Here is a 23699-nt window from a genome sequence, read left to right as displayed (position 1 = left end):
GTGAGATGATTAATGGGAGAGGAAAGAAGAAAAAACAAAGTTCTGATATACAAATCTGTTTTCAGTTTTTGGACTTTTTATCTAATCTTTGATTTTTGGTGAAATATTGGATCATTTGAACATTTACTGAAATGAAACCATGTGAGAAGTTTAGAGGGAAAAATCACTATTTGGTGGAGCCGTTAACAACTCATAGACATCTGGAATGTGACCCCGACTACACACTGCTTTTTGTAAGACATCAAAAGCCAAAAAGGTTGGAAACCACTGGTTTCATCTTTAACAATGAGTTGTATTTTAAAAGCTTGTTATATTATCCATTGTGTCAAAACCTTATCTGAAAAGTAACTAAAGCTGTAAAATAAATTTAGTGGAGTGGAAAGTACAATATTTCCCTCTGAAATGTAGTGGAGTGGAAGTATAAAGTAGCATCAAATGGAAATACTCAAGTAAAGTACAAGTACCTCAAAATTGTACTTAACTATAGTACTTGAGTAAATGTGTTTATTTACTTTCCACCACTGCTAACAGAAAATAATGTGTTGTACATGTGCTGATGCAGTTTGACTTTGGAATGACTATGCCCATTTTACCTTATCATGAGAAAGCAAATGTATTTCAAAAAATGTAATACTTAAAAAAAATCTGAGCTCTTCCTAGAGCTGTCTCACCAACATCATGTTTTTTGTTTTACAACTGTGAAAAGCTCCTTCACTTCCTTTGTGTATAGCGTTGTGGAACATTGGTCTATATTACTAGTATGCATGACTATTGTGAGAATACTTAATTCTGTCACTTTGCCAATATGAACTCAATGCGAATCCTTCTTTGTGTAGTCAGGAATTGGGATGCAGAAAATGTTACTCTTTTGACAATAATGAAAGGCACACTGTATGTTTGTATATTGTATATATCATGTGAAGTGGAATTGGGGTGTAAAAAGCAGAAGAGAAGAAAATAAGTAATATAATATAGGATTATATCTTGGGTAGTTTAAAACTCACAAAATGAGGATGTGAATAAAGAAATTAAACATCTATGAAATATGATTATATTGACCTGGCGCATGATTTAAAGAGCTCAAATGAGCTGCTGTTTGCCCTTTTTTCAGGAACTGGACAATGTAAGGTATATGAGTGCAATACATGATTTAGTTTATAACAGCAGGGAATTTAAAAAAAAATGTTTTTGTCAGTGCTGGATTAATGGTTTAGAGAATGGTCACTTTGATCACCTTTTATGTATGTTACTAAATGCTTCCACTAAATGACAAATCAATCAGGAAATTGGATTGAAGAAGCCAAATACTATGAATGATTTAATAATATGTATTATTGTTTCATACAGTCTTTATTTTATTACGTTGTTTTACAATCAGTATTTCCTCTAAAAGCATAACAGAATGCATACATTAAAATAAATTACCTCACTTATCTAATCTTTCCCTCCTCTCTTCACCACACTTTTACTCACTTTACATCCCTCTGCACTTGTCCTGTACTCACTGTCATGTCTAAATCCTCCCCTCACTCTCAGGACGCCTGCCGCTCCAGGGCCTGTGTGCGTGCTGCCAGCGCTTGCGACAGCCTGCGGAGCGCCCCCTGGTGATGAGGGAACTCCTCACACACACGGTGCAAGATGGTGCTGGCAGCGTGCACACGCTCCATCTGGCTCTGCAGAGCGGCTCCCACGGACTCGCTGGTGGATGAGGCTTGGTAGCTACCCTCACAAACACTCTGCAGCTTCTTGGTCCTGCTCTGCAGTGCCACCAGGTGGGCGAGGTTCTAGACAAGCAGAGGGAAAGACAGAATTTGGGGTGTGTATGTGTTTTGTGCTTTCACTTGCTAGAAACTGTTGACCACTGACCACAGAAGGTGGAAAAACAATGAGTAGTTGCTTTTCTATTCTTGTTTTGTGGGAGTGGTCTCCATTAGTGGAAACTGTGATGCTCAAATCAGTCATGTTAACATAACCCAGAAAAATTAACAAACATTCTCACGACACCATCACTAGAGTTATATAACACTCACTGGCAGAAGACTGAGGTTGCATATTTCAGTTCTGAATGGAGACTTGATTGACATATAGCTATTCCTACTCAGGGAGTTTAAATAATAAGTTATGACAAGGAAGTACTTGTATTACACACAAGACTGAGTGGCTCCATTTGTTTACATATACAGTGTAATGCAGTACATAGTATGCACTCCTTACCCTATCTTTTGTGTCCTGGAGATTTACGAAGTCAGGGTCAAGGATGCAGCTGGTACTGCATAGTTCTATCAGCAGCTGCTTCTGCTGTGCAAGCCTGTCGCTCAGACTCACCTGGCTCCTCTGCAGCTCCCTGATAACCTGCTCACACCCTATTACATGCTGAAGACATACATACTGTATATGAGTCATTGTGCAACATCCCTCAGGCACATATGCACACATGGAAAATAGAACACTCCCTACCTTGTGTGTTTCCTGGATCTTTCGCTGCAGGCCATGGATGATGCGGCTCAGCTCGGCCTTTGTGGTCTGTTTGTTAGAGCTGTGGACCATGGCCTCCTTGCGAAACACGATGGTCTCCCTCCTCGCCACTGCTTCTTCACTCTCCTTGAGCAGCCGTTCCTGCTGCTTCATCAGCTGGTTGAGTCGCACCTGCACAAATATACACATCCAGACTACAGTTCACAAACATTAACACACAAGCACAAATCATAAAGAAAAGCATACAGAGCATCACCAGGCCATCATACCTTATTGGTTTCACCAAATAAATTTACATCAGCGATCTAGCCATTCATTTTTTCTCACTCTAGATGTTTGATTAACCCAAGTTATAAACTATGCTATTATATTAGGGCTGCAACTAACGATTATCATTATCGTTATCATTATCAATTAATCTGTCAATTATTTTTTTGATTAATTGATTAGTTGTTTAGTCTGTATATTGTCAAAAAATGGTGAAAAATGACGATCACTGTTTAACAAAGCCCAAGATGATGTCTCAAATATCTTGTTTTGTTCCGATCAACAATCCAAAACTCAAAAATATTTAGTTTACTGTCATAGAAGACTAAAGGAACCAGAAAATATTTACATTTGAGAAGCTGGACTCAGAATTTGAACATTATTTTCTTGAAGAACAACTGAGTGTGATTAATCGATTATCAAAACAGTTGGCATCTAATTGAATAGTTGGTGACTAATCTATTAATTGACTAATCGTTGCAGCTGTATGTTGTATTGCCTGCTGTTGTACCTTACAGATCCTGTTGTAACCTAGATGAGGAGGTTCCTGAAATAGTGTTTGAAGAAGATACAGACCAACAGAGCTTTAAACATGTAGCATATTAAAACTGCTGATACCTGACATTCAATATGTATTAAATATTATTCAATATGCAATATATGTATTTTATGTTGTAGTCAGTAAAATATATTGCTTGAAATGAAAAACTTTAAAAAATAGATCATGAGTAGATTCAATGCAAAATACAATACAAAAAAGTTCTGTATTCAGAAAGTTTTTTTCTGTGTCAATGTATATTTATGCATGTATATAATATACAAAGACACATAGATAATAATTTAATATGTTTATCATCTCTCCATACAATCATCTTGTGACAAAATTCATATCTCATTCTGTTAATGTGCCCCTGCTGTACCCAGACTGTATTTACCTCCATACGGTGTATCTCAGCCTTCATCATCTGGATGTCTCCCGCCCCAGAGTCCACAGCTGATTGGGTCTCTTTTACAAGCTGGGTCTTCTTCTCCCATAACATGATCTGCCGCCTGTCGGCCGTTCGTACAAAACAAGCACACACACATAACAAAGGATGCATGTAAAAAAAAGAAAAAAAAAGCACCCTGTTATGAAAGTATGAGCTATCAATGTAGAGAGAAAAAGATAAGAAAACCAGACTGATGAGCTGTCAGTAACATACCAACAATTATGTATTAATTATTGGAAAATAATGTCTTGATATTTATGAATAAGTACAGTATATTAAAATGATAGATGTAACTGTTTTTTAAGCAGTGATCTACAATGAGGTACTAATTATAACTATATACCATCATATTTTTTTGGATAAAGCCAGCAATGATTCACTAATATTTTTTTTGTTAAACATCTAATTAAGGAATAACATTTTTCAAGTTGATTAGCATACAGACGTAAAAATATGAACTTGTATTGAACACGGAGAAAATTAATATATAACTGACTCGGCCTCCACCAGACTGTTGAGGAGTCTCTCTTTTTCCTCCTGGGTCTTCTCCTGTTTCATCTGCATCTCTATGGACTCCCGCTCTGCCTCCTAAACACATTACATTATAGCTAAAGATCATTCTCCATCAACACAGTAGGCAAGAACAAAATTATTAGTGTATTATTAATGTATTAAACAGCAAGGTCATGCCTTCAGTCTGTGAAGGAAGTCTGTCTCCATCAGTGCGTTCTCCTGCTCCAGGGCCTGGCTGAGCTGTCCGTTCTTGCTCAGCAGGGTGTTGAGCTTCAGCAGGTCTTCTTTAATCATCTTTGAGTTCTTCTCCAGCTCCGTCTCCTCACGGTGCTCTACTTCAATCTGACCTGGTGGGGTGGGGTTGTGTATAGAATGTATGAATGTTTTTATTATAAAAGTTTTGAGAGAGAATCTTACTTTCTACTCCACAGACCAGAAGTAGCTATTTATAACATAGTGTATTTCAATGGCCTTTTCATTAGTGGTTAAGTTTTTCAAATGGTAATATCTGGCCTTGGACCAAGATGTGTGTCTATTTGTGCATGTGTTTGCTTCTTTATAAGTATATCGCATACTCTCCAAGCGGATTCTCCTCTGCTGCATGCCAGTGTACTCTGTCTGCAGTTTGAGCATATCCTTTCTGTTGGCCTGTATCTCCTGGGTCAGTCCTACTAGTGTCCCCTGCTGTTTCATCCAGAGCTGCTGGTTACTCTTGATTTTTGCTGCCAGCTCCTCAAGCTGATCCATTAATGCATCTGCCTTGATTTGCAGGGGACTGAGGTCTTCATGCTGGGAATGCAGATACACAAATGACAACTAACAACAGGGTTTTTATATTTGATTTGAAAGACAGTTTCTAAACTCAAAAAACTCATATCATTATTGCATTATATAACTTATTTTTGCTGATGAATGTCTATCCAGATAAACAACAGACCACCAGGGATCATTGGTTCCCCAGAATTTCTCACCCCAGTGCTGGCTACAATTTGATAGATCCTTTTGTTGTAGGTGGTGATGGTGGTCTGCTTCTGTCCAATGAGTGTAACAAAGGAAGAAATCTTAGCCTGGTTGGATGAGAGCAACTTGTTGTACTTAGCGATCTCCTCATCTAGCGTCTCTTGAGTGAGGGCCAAACTGTCCAGATGCTGGCTGACCATGCTGCTCTCCAGGCGCACAGCCACTACCTCGCCTTCCAGCTGCCACAGCTGAGAGATCTAACGGGGAAAAAAGGGATGATGAGCAAGACGAAGACATTACATTTGTCTGCAACTTTATCTTCACTATAACGTACATGTGTTGTTCTATCTTCATCACACTTTACACATTGCTGTGTATGCTCTTGTAATGATTCCATTTCCAGTTTTGCTTCCTTACATAATATTAATTCATAGAGTTATAGGCCCAAAACATCATGGGTGCATTTTGAAATCTTTACCTTCTCCTTCTTGAGTGAGGCTATCTTGTTGGTGAGCCGTTGAGAGTACTTGGCAGCCTTGTTGTGAGTAAGCTTCTGTTGCATGTGGGTCATTATCTTGTCCTCCAACTCCAGACGCACTGCACTTTCTTTCTCCAACTGCCTCCTCTGATCGTTCACTTCAGTCTGGTGGGTACTGGTTTCCTAGAGCAATGAGGGAAAGGGAGGGAGTAAAAAAAAAAAAGAAGCAAGAATCAGAATGTGGAATAGTTACAGAGGGAAAGATAGGTTAGAAAAGTATTGTGATTACACAACTCTCTGGATAAAGTAAGTTCAGAGCTGCCCACTAAGTAACCTTTGCCATTCATCTACCTTAGTGAGCCTGGCGAGGGTGCGCTCTGTCTCCCGCAGAGTGCGGAGGCAAGTGCTGTAGTGGGCTTGCAGAGCTTCTTGCTGGGTCTGCTTCTGACTGATCAGCTTTTTGGAGGTGGCAACGTCCATCTGGGACCAGTTCAGCTGCATTGTCAGTGTCTCATTTTGCTCCTGCTCCTCAGTGGTGGATTTCTTGTAGCCTTCGATCTCTCTTTCCAGTAGGATCACCTGATGCTCGACCATGCTGTGGAAAACAAAGACAGCTGAAAGGAACGAATCGAGGCTTGGTGTCATTTTGATATTTGTTACCTTTCTGTTTAAATCTCAGGTTATCATTGTGTGTCCTACAAATGTTGTGTTGTACTCTCTACATATTTTCTACACACATCTGTATTTGTGGAAATAAGTTGAGACCTGAATCATATTTTCTCATAGTGACTGTAATTTTTGTTTTCATTTCCCTCTTTACTTTTCTGCCTGAAAAAACAAAGGAAATCAAGAATCTATCACTATCTATCAGAGAACCCACATTGTTTGATACGTGCATGTCTGGAATGCATCAACACATTTAAAATATTCAGCCTTCCCTCATTCTCACCATATGGTCTCCTGCATCGTGCTGAAGGCCTCATCTCGTCTCCTCATACCCACCAGACTGCTGTTCCACTGCTGCAGCAGCTGTTTACGCGCCATCACCAGAGACTCCATTTCCATTTCGGCCTGCACACAGACACAAAAACAATTTAACAAAGACAAATGTTGAATTGTTGATTGGACTAATGAGATTTTTTTTGTTTTTAAAGCTGCACTCATCAATAACATCATTATCAGGCAGCTATTTTCAGCATTAGTGATCTGATTAACTAACTGTAAACACATCTTTACAACTTCCTGTAAATTAATATGACTTGATTAATAGCACTAATTAATAGCAATTGGTTGCAGAATTTATCGTTGTACAAATTTACAGAACTTGTTGGTGATTAAAAATACTTTCAACTTATAGAATGTAGAGTCTTCTGCAATGCAAGTTACCTCAGAGAAGGCCTCTTTAGCTGCCTGTGTCTCCTCTGCTTGGGCACTGGTCTGGGCCTCATACATGGCTATCTGCTGTGTCAATCTCTCCATGTCCTTTGTTAGACGCTCCACATACATATCCTGGTGGCACAGGAGTATTTCAGCCAATAAATGAATCAATGTTAATGCCTAACAGAAAAGATATTTTTGATGTATCTGACTTCAGCCTGTCCACCTGCTTGAGTTTCTGGTCTTCAGCCTGGGTCCTTTCAGCTCCTGCTTTGCGTGTGACATTCTTCATGGATTTGACGTTAGAGCGCAGCTCTTCACTGACTCCTTGTGTGAAGAGGAGGTGCAGCATCAGGTTGTCCATCTCTGCCTGTAGCTGAGACACTATGGACACACAGGAGTCGGCATTAACAGAGTACCTTTTGGAAACATGAACTGAGACTGTAGTGTAAAGCTGATGCTGAACTGCACAATATTGTATTGTATATCCAATAGACCGAACTAGAGGCAGCTTTTAATACAAAGCCTTAGTTGCAATAACAAGGATTAAGTCTTTCATCAGTGTCAATTAACTTTTCAACCTGAAATCTAGACCTATTTTAATTTAGGCTTCATTTAATCAAGGTTTATATTGCAATTTAAACTGAGATTTGGTTTGAATTGCAAAAAAAAACAAAATTCTAGACCTATGTGACCCACATGGCTTCAACAAAGACAATTATTTTGACCATTTTCTGTCTCAGCTTTCAAAACATTGAGTTACCATCATAAGCAGAAGAACTGATGTTGCTCCAAATGGAGAAGAATTGCTGTCCTGTTAATGCTGCAACCTGTAATAACCCTAATACAGTATTTTATGCTCCTGAGTGTGTCTAAAGCTCTGAGTCACACTTCTGAGAGACAACTGAGTGTTACTGACAAATTCAGCTGTTTGAGAGGCGACTAATAGGGGTTTCTGAATTTTAAACAGCATATTAATATTAATAATATAATACTATAATTTACAATTTTCAGAAATTGCAGACCAATCCCAATCTCACCCAAATTTTGGAAATATTTCCAAATATGGTGTTAAATATGACAAGTTATATTAGATTTGTTAGTCAGAGTTTGAACTAACTAGTGCAATATAGTTACACTTTGAATTAAATTGAATCCTGGATCAGACATAAGACAAGACCACCAAATGAGAAATCAGAGAGTAATAGTCTCACCATTGGCTCTGGCTTTGCTCTCCTGGCTGGTATTACTGGAATAGTGGCTCTTCATTGCCTCCAGCTGATCCTGTGCCTGCCGGTGTTTGGCCTTGGTCGGAGGACGGTCCTCTAGTCTGGTCTGGAGTCTGACCAGCTGCTCCTGAACGTTGAACAACTCTGAACATATCTCATCTCTGTTGCAGGCAATTTCCTTCTCCATCATCAGCTGGGGCAAGGGGAGAGAGAGCAGAGAGGAATCAAAAAATAAGTCATCAAAACAGTCTGTTTGACTCTTCTGCCTGTCTTCCACACATTCTTTCATTCAGTGATTTGATCCATTGTTATTGTTATCATTGCTTTATCAATGCTGTGCCTTAAAATGTATATCCTACATCTAGGAAACAAGATCCAAATAAAAAGGGCAAATTTGCACAGGTCAACAGCACCATCCTCTGGACAAATTGGGACCCCATAGATGTAAAGTCAGGGAAATTTTTACCTGTATGTATATGTGAAATACACTTTGTTTGCTTCTGTATGTGTATATCTGAGTATATGAATACTATATGAATACACAGAGGGAAAAGAAGCTGACCTTTTCCCTTAGTCCCAGGTTGAGCCTCTCCAGTTGCTTGCTGAGCTGGCTGTTCAGAGCAGCTTGTTGTCTTCTGACCAGAGGCTGCCAACAGATCAAACATGGCATCAGTGACATGACAGGACGATTGCTAGATATCTAGTGTCATATTTAAAGAAGCTCTTTTATGAACTCAAGAAGCCAGTTTATAAACTAAATTTATATGTTTATTAGAAAACACAGGCTAACTTTTAAGTCTTACCAATGCACCTAACACACAACATACAAGACACACAGATGAGACATTGATACCATTATTCTCTTTGAGGAGCAGTAAACAAATTAAATCTATTCATTTAGTAACCACTGATTGCAATATTGAATGAGAAGCTACAGACGTGTTCAGCATCAAGAATGATAAACTCCTCCTCCTCATCGTCCTCCTCCATCAGTGGCTCCTGATCCTCGACGGGCTCTGGTGTGTTCAGGTTTGAAAGGAGGGGTGTCAACGGAACCTGGGCAACATTTTCTTGCTCTGAAACACAGAAAATAAAAGAAATTGTTTAACCACTTGACAATTTAAAATGTGAAAAATTATAAATACTGCTGAATGATTATTTATACTTTGTTTTTTTGTCTTTGTCCCTGCCCTCTAAATGTGGATGTACTTTATGTGGGTTACTTCTCCATATGTTAATATATGCTTTCGTGTTACACTCTTTGTTTAATGCAAATATCCTTAAGGACAATAGTTTATGTTAATGAAGGTGCTGCAATCTTACAGCAAGGTATCTTGCCCATGGATGATAACGTTTCCCATATTCAATTTAAATTGGTAAAGGACCTCTGAAGTAAGGTAATCTACGCAAGCTGGCCAAAATTAGCTATGTTTTACTGTCATTCTGGGTTGCTTTGTACTGAACTGTAAACTCCCAGCAAGGTTAGTGTGTGACTGACCGAAATGTCTGGCTGCAGGGGAGTCTTCATCAGCACTGGTGAGTTCAGGGTGAGACTGAGGAGCCAGGTCATCAGGGTCTGGTCCTGACTGATCCTGTGAGCCACCCTGGGATACACACAGAAAGCATGTATAAAGGTCCTTGACTGGTTATGATTTTGACAATACATTTCTGCATTTAATACATTATAATATTTTACAGCAGCTGGCAATTGTTGTCCCATAGGACTCACACACTATAATAGGCTTGAACTCCTTGTTTACTTATTATGTGCATCCAATAGTAAAGGCCAGAAGTGCAACATCACAGCATCTGGACAAAAGATGAAGATGAACATCCCCATTTTCCGATAGGGAGTTGATAAAAGAGTAAAAAGTGAAGAAATAAAACACACAAGCAAAAAAAGTAGCTTGACTCGTCTTGATTCCTCACCTTTTGAGCAGGTGGCACATTCGCTCCACAGTCCTCTGCTGCTTTGTCACTTCCATCCTGCTGCTTGCTGTCTCTCCCCTCTGGACAGAGGGTCTCTTCCCCTCCCTCCTCCCCGTCTCCCTCTCTTCCAGGGCTCTGCATTGGGACTGTGATGAACAGGTAGTTACGTTAGTCTCTACCTCTTCTCTAACTAGGTTAATGTATTTGTAACAAATGGATAATACTGTACGTCCATAGGCATATGCAATCCACGTTTTAATTTTTAATTTTGAACTGTGCGGCAAACTAGTTTTACGTATGCTTTTGGTACGGAAAAACACAACTTTCAAAGTCTGTCTTGAAAATACAAGAACACTTAACATTAGCTAGGTTAACGTTACCTAACGCTAGCTTAGTGGTAACTTGTTAACCTCGGCCTGGACCAGGGTTAACGTTAGCTGGCTAGTTAGCGTAGCGGTCAAAGGAGCTCAGAAAGACTGGCTGAGGAAAACATTAACCTACAATTACAATAGTGGACGGCTAACCTTAGCTCTTGAACAAATACAAAGTGTATAAATAAATAACTAATGTCCATTTGATACCACTTAAAGCAATAGTTAGTTTCTCACCACCGTAGCACTGTCACTGACCACCGCACTGATGTTGCTAGGCAACCGTCAACATCCGATGGAGGAGGAGGTGTTGTGTTCGTCAATCCAACCGAAATATGTGTATTGACTCTAATTTTCAAGCCGTAGGCTAATAATATAATCATTGCCGGCATAATTACCTTTTCCACAGTCGCATCTTGACTAATGTACCAATTTATTTACTGATTTTAGGCTGTTCATGTGTGCTAAACTTAACTTTTAAGACCTTTGAAGGCACGGTTACGCATACAGTAACTAAGCACATTCAAGTCCTGTACAACACACTGCATACACACAGCTATAGTTGGTTACTTTGCAAATTAAGATATAGAAAACCTATGGTGAGTTAATTAAATACAGTGGTAGAAGTATTTAGATCCTTTACTTATACAGCAATGTAATGAACAGGAAGTATAAAGAAGTATCAAATAGAAATACTCAAGTACAAGTACCTCAATATTGTAGTTATGTATAGTAGTTGAGTAAATGCTTAGTTACTTTCCACCACTGAGTAAATATGATGCATGGTTATAGATAAAACCACCCTTCACTACAATAATGCATTCATAATCAGAACCTAATGATACATGATAATGTAACACTGACAGGGATCATTCCACTGCCTAATAAATACTTTTACTTTTCATGTTAAGTTCATTTTGTTACTTACGCTTCCTTACTTTTGAGTTAATCTTTTTAATTCAAGACTTTTACTTGTAGTGGAGCCAGTTTACATTATAGCGTGCTACTTATTCTAAGTAAAAGACTATTAACGAAAGCAGCTTTCTACAGGCCTCACTAGAAAAATCTTTATTTCAGTCTGAAGCAAATAAATACAAAGAAAGCAAAATATATATCTACAATTCAGAATACCAGATCTGAGAAATTCCTCTGTAGAAATAAACATTCGCAAAAACGAAAAGGCTTTCACTGACATATTTATTTTGCTCTATAAATAAGGCAGATACACAGTCACTGAATTTGGCCTTAAAATTACATGTCAATTTTAAAAAGTCATTAATAATTCACAGATACAAATCATGACATGATCTTCATATATCCTCAAAAATCTTCATTCTGTTTAACCAAAGAAATAGACAAAAAAAATACAACCATAACCCACCTCATGAAGTCATTCAAAAACAAATACTCAACAAAAAGTAACCATGACATAAAGGGAAAGACAATCATATAGAACAAATCCATTTCATGTTACAGTGCTTTAGTATCCTAATATAGCAAAAAAATAAAACAAGGTATTAATTCCTGTAAACAATGTTAATGCAGGTATTGTAGCGCATTTGTAAATATTACCTCACAATGCTATATCAATACAGGATGTGTACCTTTGAGCAGAGAGAGATCTGGCACTGTGGGCCCAATCAAAGGACTTTGGTTAACATTAGAAATATGTCACGGTTAAAAAGGTGCTCTCAGAAAGGGAACCTGTAGGTAAGGCTATACATTCTTGGCAACAGATGCTCTGCTATGTAGTACGTACCTTAACTTCATCCAAGTGTCAAACTACAATGAAGCGCCTGTCTACATACAGTATGGCCGATAGAGTATTTTTAAAGCACTGTCACATATTAAAGTTGGTCATTTAAATTAACTTCCAACACTATCATCATCATTGACATCAACACCATTAAGTATAAATGATGTATAGATAAATATACCACCTGGTACTCCATAAACATAATGATTGAATGACACATTTGGGAAAAAAAGATATGCAAGATGAGATAGTGTTTATCACAAGAAACCAAAAAGGAAACTTTCACTTGTGTTTGTGCAATAATTTGCATACCCCAATCAAAATGTGACTGGGTAAAAAACTGTTCTCATATAACAACATTAGGAACCAAAATTATCCAAACATACATTCAAAAGACGTGTTAGAGGCCTTGTACTTCTCAGACATACGCTTTTATATACTATCTTCACAAGATCACACATAAGCCTATGTAGCGTTTCTATCATTGCACTTATTGTGTATTGTCATTAGTATGGAATTTACATTGTGGATGACACTTTTCCTAAATTATGCAGTATGTTTGCACTTGAGCATTATGTCCATACAGACATGGATAAGGGCATCATTGGCATAAAAAGTGGGGTCTTGGCAAATAAAGGGAGGTGTTCAGGGTGTGGTCACAGCATGAATGAATACTGTTAGTTAACACCTGAAGGAAAAAAAAAAACCCTGACATAAAGCCACTTCAAGGTTTAATGTCTCATCTGATAAATAAACATAACATCAAGTATCTGAGCTTTTCAAATACACTTTTTAATCTTCTTACATTTTATCAATTCTTATAACAACTAACAACTCTCCTCCACACACTAACCATTTACTATAAAACACCTCTAATTTCAACATACTATCATACTTAAACTCTCCACTTGCTGAATGTCTAAACTAAAGGGGCTACTGTGGCCACTCTCTGGCCTCAGTTGAAACTTGTCATCTGCAGGCTGTAAGGTATCTGGTGAATGCTTTCATATTAATGTGTTCATAGGACATTGTGTACTTCTATATCCCCATAAATTCCCCTTATTAACTGAAACCACCCACACTACTGAGCCAAATATAACTCTCCACATATCCCTAGTCCCTATTCAGTAGGTTCTTACTGTTATATAAACTCTTCAAAGACACAAAAAATACTACTGAACAGAGCAGCATGCAACAGTTTATCTTTAGTGTTTCCTTGGCTAACTCTACCTTGTTCCTTTAAAATTCATACTGTCTTCACTACGATAAGTGAGAGAGCCACTCAGTATGGGAATGTGTTTGTTTAACAGTAGCGTCTGACCTATCGACTTTGGCTCCAGTTCCCATTTTGAGACTTAATAAGCTCTAGGAAATACTGTAAACATTCTTCATGGCTGGCTGGTGCTGTCCCTCTCCGACTGGGAAGGCTCTGGGTCCACTGTGGGCCCGACTAAGGGTCCACCTGATGTGCGCTGGTCCATGGCAGAGTGCATGATAGTCAGCCACACATCGTCCATGTTTGGCATTACAAAGATTTTCTAACAGAGGAGAGAAAGAGTGATGGGGACAGTGAGTTTTTAGGATTCTTAAGACATTTTTAACACATATAGTATCTTGGAATCTGAGTGCTTTGAACCCTAAATACCAGAAACATAAGTTGATCAATACCTGAAATTCCTGGTCCAGTTTTTTCTCTATCCAGTCTGTAACATGAGCCAGAGTGACTTCTCTTTCTCCCAGTTTAGGTCGTGCCTTCAGTTCCAGGTGAGGCGGCTTCCGAAAGCCATACCTGAAAAAGGAAACGGTCAACACATTGACTAATTTACTCACAAACACCACTAACTGCCAAGAAATGTTTCCAACACAGTTTATGGTTACCACCAGCAGAGGGCACCAAGACAAATATATGAAATGCTTCTTTTGATTTCTTCAATTAAACATGCTATTATACTGTAAAACTAACGACTGCTGTTCTGAGTACTGATAACCATATTATGTATGTTTCATGTGAATTATCCACCATGTAGAAATCAAAGTATGCATACGGTAACAAAGTTACTGTTGACATGAGAGGAAGTGGGTTGATTAAGAGGCATCTTAAAGACCTTTGTTTGCAACAGACTTGGCTGTGTTTGTCCATCTGTGGGAAAATGCTTTCTCTGAAGAAGATGTTATTACTTGTTACTGGGACACACATGGAAATTCACTTTTGCAGCATTCCAGTGATTATGGAGCAGGAAAACAACACTTCCTTCACGTACCATATCCTGTCGGTGGGTGGAGGGGGTATATTGACAGCTAGCGTTCCTTGGAGTTCCTGCACTTCCACTGTGAGCAGGAGGGGTGTGTTGGACACTTCCTCCATCTTCTTTTTGATAAACTCCGTCTCTGTCGCTTTCTGAAAGTATTTGGACTTGGCGATCTTGTCCACAAAGCGCATGATCTTGCTCGGTTTGTGGCCTCCAACGAAACTGTATTCATTAAAAAGAGGATGAGGGTTAAAGTCACATATTAGTGCAGTATACTTGATGACATCTAATGTTATCATTTTTAATTCCATCTGACTAATAAATGAGTTATGCTGTGCTGGTCAAGAGGGTGAACTGATTTACTGATTAACTCCTAACTATGTGTTACCTGCAAATGTATTGTTGGCCAACAGTTATGTCATCTGTCTTTCTTTCAATAATTCTTATTCAGAACTTTTTACTGCAAGCCTTCCCTACCTAAAAGATTGTTTCCATGGTTACGACAAGGCAGAACTTTTCAAGCATTTCTTTTCCTATTTTGTTTTTTTCTTGAATGATTGAGAAACATTTATTTCAAATGAAAAGCAAATCTATCACAACAATAAATTTAAATTTTTTTATATTCCGAAAAAGTTCAAGTGATCACACAGACAGTCAATATGAACAATTACTGTATAAACCCATCCTCACCCCTCTGCTCCAGCTGACTCATTTGAGAGTTCTGAGGAGTCTTCCTCATCTGATGAGCCTGCACTGGATGACTCCTCATCACTGTCAGCCAGGCAGTAAGTCCGAGGCCTGTATCTAGAAACACATGAACAAACAGAACAATAGATTAGTGCAAGCCCACACACACACACATATCTACACACACACATGCACTAATACATGCAAGGTTTGTGATTCTATGGTGTTTTACTGCGCTAATGCTTGAATCCTACTGTATAGTACATTCAAGAAAATACACACAAGGTATGGACACAATCAGTGAGAGATGAAAGTGTGCACATGTGCATACCCATGACTGCACACGTCTACAAACACAATAAAGCTCTGGGAGCATTTAGTAAGATAGCCTAAAAACTGCTGCTATGTCGTATGTTTTGCACTTTCAGTTGTAATTTGATGTGAAACTGGATCTATGTTTGTTTCCTTATGAGGACCGGCAAAAATTGACTCACTTCTCATTTACCAGCAAACAATCCATCTCTGAAAGGTACACTCTGTACCTTACCTTGAAATTGACATATTACTGAAGGATGAAAGCACTAACACAGTAAGAAATTTACTGAGATGTAAATAATGTGAGTTACTGAGATGAAAGCACTGAGTAGTATTATGAAATGTGACAACTCCAAAAATAGAGACATACAAAGATGGAGATTACGAGTTGAACATCAGAGATGAAAATGGAAAGTCAAGCAGCACTTACTTACCAAGGACAGAAACGCATCCGATTAACAGCCACATAAAAGTAGGATCCAGAGGGCAGAAAGGGAATAGCAGAGAAAAGAAAGGAAAAGATATAAAAGACAGAAAAGATATAAAACTCTGAGTAAGGCAGGTGAGGTGCCAGACAGAAAAGTGGTTGACTTCTGACAGAGGCAAGTATACTTTTAGTGTCAAGTAGAGAGGAAAAGGCGAATCAAACCAAGAAACATCTCGGTGCTTTTCTAAAATGTGTGTGTGGTGGTGACAGAGTTTGGCTGTCTTACCCATCTTTGCCAAACTCTCCTAAGCGGAGGTTTTCTCCCTCCTTGCCCAGGCGAATGAGGTTCATCTTGGTCTCCAGGGTCATCAGGAAGGAGCCACTGTAGGAAATCTCCAGGTCAAACCACAGACCTGCAGGAGACAAAGCAGTTGTTAGAATGTTGATCTGAGAAAAAATGAAAGAAGTGAAACTGTGAGGTATATGATTGATTTGGGGATATGAGCTTAACATGCATTAAGTAGCGTTCGCAAAGGTGTTGGTTGACTATTCCCTAATGTCTTGTTTTACAATTCATACCATCACTCAACCCTATTTACCGTTGATACTTGGCTGAGGGGTGTTTTAGGCAAATCTCCTCAACACAGAGACCACTTCAGGCTGTAGTCCTTCTTCATGCCTGTTAAACCACACTGTCTTGCTCTCACTCCTTTGTTTCCCCACTTCTCAGATTCCTCCCTCACTTTGCTGCCCTTTCTGTGACATCTCTCCTTTCCCAAAGCATCACAGAAGCAGGGACCCCAACTGATATTATTTTCTTGATCCCTCATCTTAGACACAGTGAAAGACCCGGTTAAGGGAGAGAAAAGAAAGAGGGAGAGATCACAAGGTCCTTTGAACGGAGAAGAGAAACAGCTGGAGAGCATGCAATCTTCCTCCGCTAGCCCCCATTTGATATCAGCAGGGGGCTGGCTGTATAAACAGGGCACTCTTCCTCTATTCCTTTAACCCCTGCTCTACCAAACCTGCTGTAATCTGGATTATATAAACTCCTCAAAAGCCTCCATCAAAAGCCTGGCTTTTCTTTGTTTTCGTGCTTTACAACACAGAATCACATGCTCTTGTGTACAAAGAGGCACATTTAACCATAAACTTGGGTGCGGTTTCTGTGTATGCCACTGGAGGGCAGCAAAGTTCAACAGATGATGCAAAAAAATTAATGAAGAGAGTGGAAGGAAAAAGGCCATTAAGAGAAACTGAACCAAAACACATTTGCTGCAACTAAGTCACATGTGCACGTGTGCAAAGCCCAAGTCCACATGGTGTGTACGAATACATAATGGGACATGTGTTGCACACCCACCTAACCCCTCTCTAGAACTGTGTTTAGATAACTTTCCTACATGACCCTGGGACAAGAATGGAAGAAAATAAGTAGTTAAGATTGGATCAAAAGATGTATTGTGAGAAAGCAAACAATAAAGAGACTGACAGCATTAAGGCTGTGTGCCCTCTCCTTGCTGCTCTGTTGAGGCCTGAACACCAGCTGGTTGTGCTAAATGACGTAATAATGCAATGAGTCTGGTGTGCCGCAGAGAAAAACAATCAGAGAGTGTGAGCAAGTTAGAGAGAAACAGCAAGTGAGGGCGAAATGAAAGCAGAAAAAGAACTTGGAGCCAAAGAAAGAACACAAAGTTAAAAAGTCAGTGAGGGTTTGAGAAAGCAAAAAGTAAAAATAGACAGTTAGGCAATCAGACAGACAGAGAGTGAACATGCTGGGTCTACTGAGCCCAGTGGGCCTTACTTCACCCACCAGTCCTAGGAGGCGGGTTGGATAATAAGACTGTGTCTGGCTGGGTCGGGGTTTATGCAGGGCACTGAGGTTTGTTAGTATGGGGAGAGGAGAGAGGAGCCTCAGTATAAGCTGTTGGATCAGGGTGGTTCTTGCTTAATTGGGGTGAAGCTGCATGGTGAGGAGTCAGGAGTGTGTGTCGCACACACACTGCAAAGAAATGCAATCATACATGCAGGATGACTGCTTGTGTGCATCCTCAAATTGACATTACAGAATCGTATGAGTACAAACAATAAACATGAAAGTTGCATGGGCATAAATGTACAAGCACACAGAGACAATCGCTTGTAGAGACATGCACACACACACACACACACACACACACACACACACACACACACACACACACACACACACACACACACACAGTTGGAGAGGGTCATCGATCCATTGCACTCAGCATGCTTATTCCAGGAAAGAGCGGGGTAAGGGAAGGTAAGGAAGAACTTGAGATGTCCAGAGGATACAGCCAGAGTAACACCAGTGGAAATTCCAAAAGGAAAACTAAACTGACCATTTCCACTAGAAGCTCTCTAACTACCACCTCAAGGTAAGAGTCTATTGATCATGGAAACAAAATACAGAAAAGTGGAATGAAACATTCATTTTCTCTGCAGAGGTATGAGCTGTAGAAAACAGAAGCAAGCAGAGGGCTCAGTTATCTATAGCGAAGTCAACATTAAGTCTTTTGTTTGGATCATTCACCTCTTTCCTGATTCACACCTCAATTTACTTCCAGGAAATGTGTCTAAAAATGAGGCACTTTGCTATTTTAGATTGACAAAGAGTGATTGGGATCAATTCATTTGCAATGTGTTACAAAAAAAACAAAAAACATTTGGCAACATATTGCAGTTTCCAAAGGAGAGTGCAATTAAGGCTAACAAACTATCAACAACATCAACAAAATGGTGGCCTCTGCACCCTGATTGTGTTGTGTGACTATTGAGGTGTGTTTAGCCTGGAACTGTTCCAAGAAATGCCACTGCTGTCTCAGTGGGAGATGGAATCAATTCCTGCTCTCATTATAGGGTTATGTGAGTGCTGCAGTGATAAAAATGAGGCAGTGACTCAAAGCACAGGAGGGAGGAAGAGAGACACAGACTAAAAGAGTGAGAACGGACACAAAGAGGAAGATGATATGAAAGGGAATGTAAGGGGAAGAGAGAACTAGGAAGAGAGTTGGAGACAATATATATATGAAACAGATGAAGAGCCACATCTGTGAGAAAACTAACAGAATGTGAAGCAGAATGAGAAAAGCAATGCAGCACAAAGGGATGGAAAGCTCACTGCTGATGCACATCTGAATGATCATAGAAGGATTCCTCTTAACAAACGGCATACAAAGCTCCTTCTGATCAAAACTAGAACAGAGTTAGCTGAAAACTTTGGTGCTCCTTGAGCCACCGTAGTTGTGCAACTCCAGCAGGGAAACCCATGGTCCCTTACAAAGCTAAGACCTTACAAAGCTAAGCCTCTACAGATAAGACCTGCTAAAGTGCTTAGAGCAGACTCAGCTAAGAGTTCACTACCCAATCACTGGGGCTATACTTCTGTAAACAAAGGTTCCACTTATTAAGTGTTATCCAGGATCTACAGTATACAACACCTTTAGTAAAGGAGATTTATTAAAGTCTGTGTAAAGCAACAACAAATATGTGCTCTGAGTTTTTCACGCCACAGAAAAATGTGTTATTAACCATCCCAGCCAATTTTGACTGATGAAAAAAAAAGCCAAGTATATAAAATTAGGTTTCAAAATCATTGAAAAACAAGCAGTATTCTGATCTCTGAAACACTGGGGGTGTGTCCGCTGAAGGCGCTGAACCTGGCCCCCAACTGAACAGCCTCTGAACCTCTGAACATAACAACACTCATACTGAACTCCCTTAAAAAATATACAATTTGAAATAGGCCTTGTTTGCAGGTGTAAGACAAGCAACATGGATGATTTTCCAAAAATAAAGTAACGCTAGGAATCACTGTCTAATTTAGCACCTATTTTGTAGGTAAATGTGGACTTATTTCAGTAAAAATGTAATTTAAATGAGTACTTAACAAGCAATCCATCACCAATCATTGTTATGTTAAATTGTCATTTTTTTCAATGAAGTTCAGTGCCACTCATAAAAGGATTATAGACTGCAACTTCATGATTTTTATAGAAACATGGTTTAATAGCGGCAGGGTGGATACAACAGCTAATGACTCTGGTAAGACCAGAGAGGCGTGAGGGACTGTGCGTTTATATTAACAAAGCTTGGTGCACGGACAATGCCATTATCAAGAGGCTCTGCTCTGCTAACCTAGAATATCTCATAGTTAAATGTAACTCTTTCTATCTGCCCGGAGAGTTAACACCTACTATTGTGACTGGATGCTAATGCTAAGCTTGCAATGAAAGTATTGTATGCTGCCACTAGCAAACAGCAGACTACACACCCAGCCGATGCCAGGGTGCCCTAGTTCTTATACAGTATTGGAGGGTAGGGGAGGTCATGCTGGTCAGCCCTCTATGTCATGGTGCAGCCATTTTAGGCATGCCCAACAAATCCAGAACACAGAAATGGGGAAAAACAGTTTAACGGTCTGACTCCACGATTCAGTACTACATAGTTCAGTCTTTTCATGTTTTCAGCAATTATTTTCTAACATGTATAATGTTATTCAAAAGAAATTTTCCTTTACACAGACTTTAATATAAATTAAGTTCACATATGCTTTCTAAGCACATAAGCAAGTTTATACATTCATAACTTCCAAATGTCCAATAAACAACAATTGTCTAACTGAGCTCTCAGCAATGTTACTCTTGTTCAGAAATCTCCAGCAGCAGCTGTAGAGGATGGGAAGGTTTGTACTTGTTTTAACCAGCAGAGAGCCCATAAGCAAAAATTATGTCTCTCTAACCTCAAGGGTACCACTGCCTGACAAGCTGAGTGGGTGTAAGTGCATATTACCCCACAGTGTGATGCACAGTAAACCTAATTTTGCCTGTGCTAACTGAATGGAACAATTATTGTTGTTATTGGCTGTAATTATACTATCGCCTGCTTATTGGAGCTAAAAAATCATGTGTTCTTGGCTTTGCCATTTCTTTAATTTCAAGTTTTTTTTTGTATTTTTACTAAATGGTTTTTGCATTTCCATTTTTTTTTTGAAAGTTATAAAGTTTGAAAGTTATGATTCATAAGTACATGACATACAGCACAGGTCTTACCACAAGCACTGAATTAGAAACAAGATGATGACATGATGTCTCATTTTCAGCATTGTGAGCATCTTAGCCAGTTTTAGTGGAGAGTTAGGACAGCTATCACCAGTGCTGCTGTTCTTTGGATGGATAGCACGTCAAAATCACCCACAGACACAGCTTCAGTATTGTGACCTCACTAGTCACAGCAAGAAGGCTTGAGAGAGAATGAGAGCAATGGCTTGTCATGCAACAAAATGTCACTTCTGTCCACACACTTGTGCACATGCAGTGGGTTGCAAAAGTGTTCACCCCATTTGACATTTTAGACCATTTCTTGTTACTAAAAGTTTTGAGAAATGAAATTATTTGTATTTTTGGAAAGATTGCAACAAAGCTCTTATTTTTAGTATGAATTTTGGCCACATTTTATTTTAATACATACTGAAATGACACACTTAGAAAGTATTCATCACAGGAATATCATCTACCGTATGTTCATTCATTGTGACTCATTTGCACTCTGTCAAGCTAGCTCAAATGAATTCAGCTCTTTTTTTCACCTTTGCTTATACCTCTGAGCGTGGCACTTAAACACTTTGTGCACAGGATGATGGGAATTGTGAAATGTGGCGTGATTCTTGCTTGTAAGAAGCTTTGTCTTGTTTACTTCACATATACTGAGAGCTCCTGTGTGTGTTTGTGTGACACAGCAACTTTATATTCATGTATGTGCAAAGGCATAACAAATGCCACTCTTCATTTGTGTTAAGCAGACCCTGCAAGTGGCACAGAGTGAGAATCTGTAAAAACTGTGGCCAGTTTTCACAAAAGTTGAGAAATTGTTAAATCTGTTTTGTTTATTTATTAAATTTTATCTGTGTGTTTGAGCGTTCAATTCACTATCCAATGTGTGAAAACATTTTTTAGCTGGTTCTTTTTTCAGTATGTATGTGTATTTGGCGGCACACATGCACTTAAGCTAACAAAATGTATCCTGATCCTTAATAACTACCTAGCATTACCACCTGTTTATCTTTGTTATCTCTAATGTAGACATAGTTAACTGACGGGCAGGTGATCAATGTAGGGATGTTGTGCTTTCAAACATGAAAGACACTAAAATATGCTCTGTGGAAAAGCAAATACTTCACAGTAAATGAGAGACTTTCAGAGAAATCATGCAAAGAGCTCGATGTGCCACTGGCTGGGCATGCCAGTATCTCTTTAGAAGTCCCACTATGTGTGTGTGCATGTGTTTTTGTGTGCTTGTGTGTGTCATTGCTTTCTCTCTTGCCTTGGTAGTCAATGGAAGGTTTGGATGCGCCAAGGATTCTGGGAGTGACCACGCCCATGTCCAGTTCTGTCAGGGTTAGCTCATTCATGAAGTAAGGCAACTGGAAAAGACAAACGCATACAACGTAGCTGAGCACACTGTATATTGATTATGAATTTGCAGAGTATGATATAACCAATATGAAAATATTGTATAAGAGGATATAGAGGCCAGCTTATGTATCACTATCATTTGTGATACATTAATACTGTATCGTAATTAACTTGTAATGAGTAGGGATTACTTTTACTCCAAAAGTGAATATCAGATTTTGGGACTAAAAATGAATGAAAAAATGGAAACACATTACATGAAAACACATAAATGCTGTAGATACAATCACACTCATGTACGTACACACACACACACACACACACACACACACACACACACACACACACACACACACACACACACACACACGAAAGACACTCTTCCCTCCACCACACCTTATAATCAACTGTCTGATCTTGTCAGTCCATTGCGGATTGAACTGTGCTCAATCTTTTTCCATCATTGTATTAAGACTACAATATTAGCTGCAGTCACGCAGACCAAAACATTGTTATGATGAAGCAAAACAAGTTTGCCTGGGGGACAGGATCAGAAAGAAAAAGTGGGATAAAGGGATAGAAGTGAAGGATAAGGAGTTTCTGCCTCCCTCTGTCTTTGAGCCCAGTGTGGAGCTGCTGGGGCCTGTGAAGAGCTTCACAAAAATACACACTGACATTTGGAGAGCTTGTGTATGTGAGCATACCCACATGTGGTTTTCCGCAGGAAGGTGAGTATAACTAATTTTTTTTTTTTATTTCTTCTCTACTCTCTAACTTTCTCTCTTGATTGCTTGTTTAAATTTCAACCACTGCTAAGGGAGAGGTTGCTATGGGCCTTGCTCCACTCACCCGTATCTTGCTGAGCTTCATCTGAATCTTCTTGGAGACCAGTTCAGCCCAGTAGGGCTCACTCAGGAAGTCCCAGAAGACCCGGCCAAGAGCTGCATTCACCCAGGCAACAGGATCCTCCTCCTCCTCCTCTCCGAGCTGCGACTGAGCTGAGGTGGTGCTCTGAAGCTAAGGACAAAGCAAGGATGAGGAAAGAATAGAAAGAATATGAATCTTGTGTCTTTGTACAGGATTATAAAACATTTAACCCCCGAAAACACAATCTTATTCCACTCCGCTGACTTCATCTTTACAAGGATAAGTCACAATATTAGCTGCCTGTTCTTGTTTGGAATTTCACTGCTTGTTACACATGGGGTTGACATTGCAAATTAGATGATTGGTTTGG

The 23699-nt window shown here is 39.3% G+C and overlaps 2 protein-coding genes across 5 annotated transcripts in view; both read right to left on the bottom strand.

The window, feature by feature from the left end:
- Positions 1-1305: 1305 nt before the first annotated feature.
- ccdc40 (coiled-coil domain 40 molecular ruler complex subunit) lies at positions 1306-10934 on the bottom strand. 2 transcript variants are annotated; one of them, XM_067584254.1, is made up of 19 exons: positions 10826-10934; positions 10218-10363; positions 9787-9892; positions 9228-9364; positions 8851-8934; positions 8274-8481; positions 7286-7443; positions 7069-7191; positions 6632-6753; positions 6034-6277; positions 5683-5865; positions 5216-5461; positions 4820-5033; positions 4422-4591; positions 4228-4319; positions 3678-3792; positions 2458-2646; positions 2215-2373; positions 1306-1784 (listed from the first exon to the last, which is right to left on the bottom strand). In XM_067584254.1, exons 2-19 carry the CDS (start codon positions 10356-10358, stop codon positions 1533-1535), a joined length of 2943 nt encoding a protein of 980 aa, XP_067440355.1. In that variant the 5' UTR covers positions 10359-10363; positions 10826-10934; the 3' UTR covers positions 1306-1532. The 2 variants fall into 2 exon arrangements, with proteins under 2 accessions (XP_067440355.1, XP_067440357.1); XM_067584256.1 differs by lacking the exon at positions 10826-10934 and adding an exon at positions 10742-10762.
- An 834-nt stretch (positions 10935-11768) lies between these two features.
- Positions 11769-23699, bottom strand: part of LOC137179517 (testis-expressed protein 2-like) — a 34323-nt gene continuing 22392 nt past the window's right edge. For 2 of the 3 annotated variants that reach the window (XM_067584251.1, XM_067584252.1), the window contains exons 7-13: positions 23312-23479; positions 22371-22470; positions 16309-16435; positions 15284-15397; positions 14606-14815; positions 14013-14133; positions 11769-13882 (exon numbers count right to left, since the gene is read on the bottom strand). In XM_067584251.1, coding sequence (XP_067440352.1) covers positions 13733-13882; positions 14013-14133; positions 14606-14815; positions 15284-15397; positions 16309-16435; positions 22371-22470; positions 23312-23479 — 990 coding nt within the window. In that variant the 3' untranslated portion in view covers positions 11769-13732. The remainder of the gene's footprint in view (positions 13883-14012; positions 14134-14605; positions 14816-15283; positions 15398-16308; positions 16436-22370; positions 22471-23311; positions 23480-23699) is intronic. The other variant, XM_067584253.1, reaches the window with a different exon arrangement.

This window comes from Thunnus thynnus, chromosome 3 (assembly GCF_963924715.1).
Source record: "Thunnus thynnus chromosome 3, fThuThy2.1, whole genome shotgun sequence".
NCBI lineage: Eukaryota > Metazoa > Chordata > Actinopteri > Scombriformes > Scombridae > Thunnus > Thunnus thynnus.
Note: the sequence above shows the minus strand (reverse complement) of the source record. Positions and strands in the feature narration are given on the sequence as shown.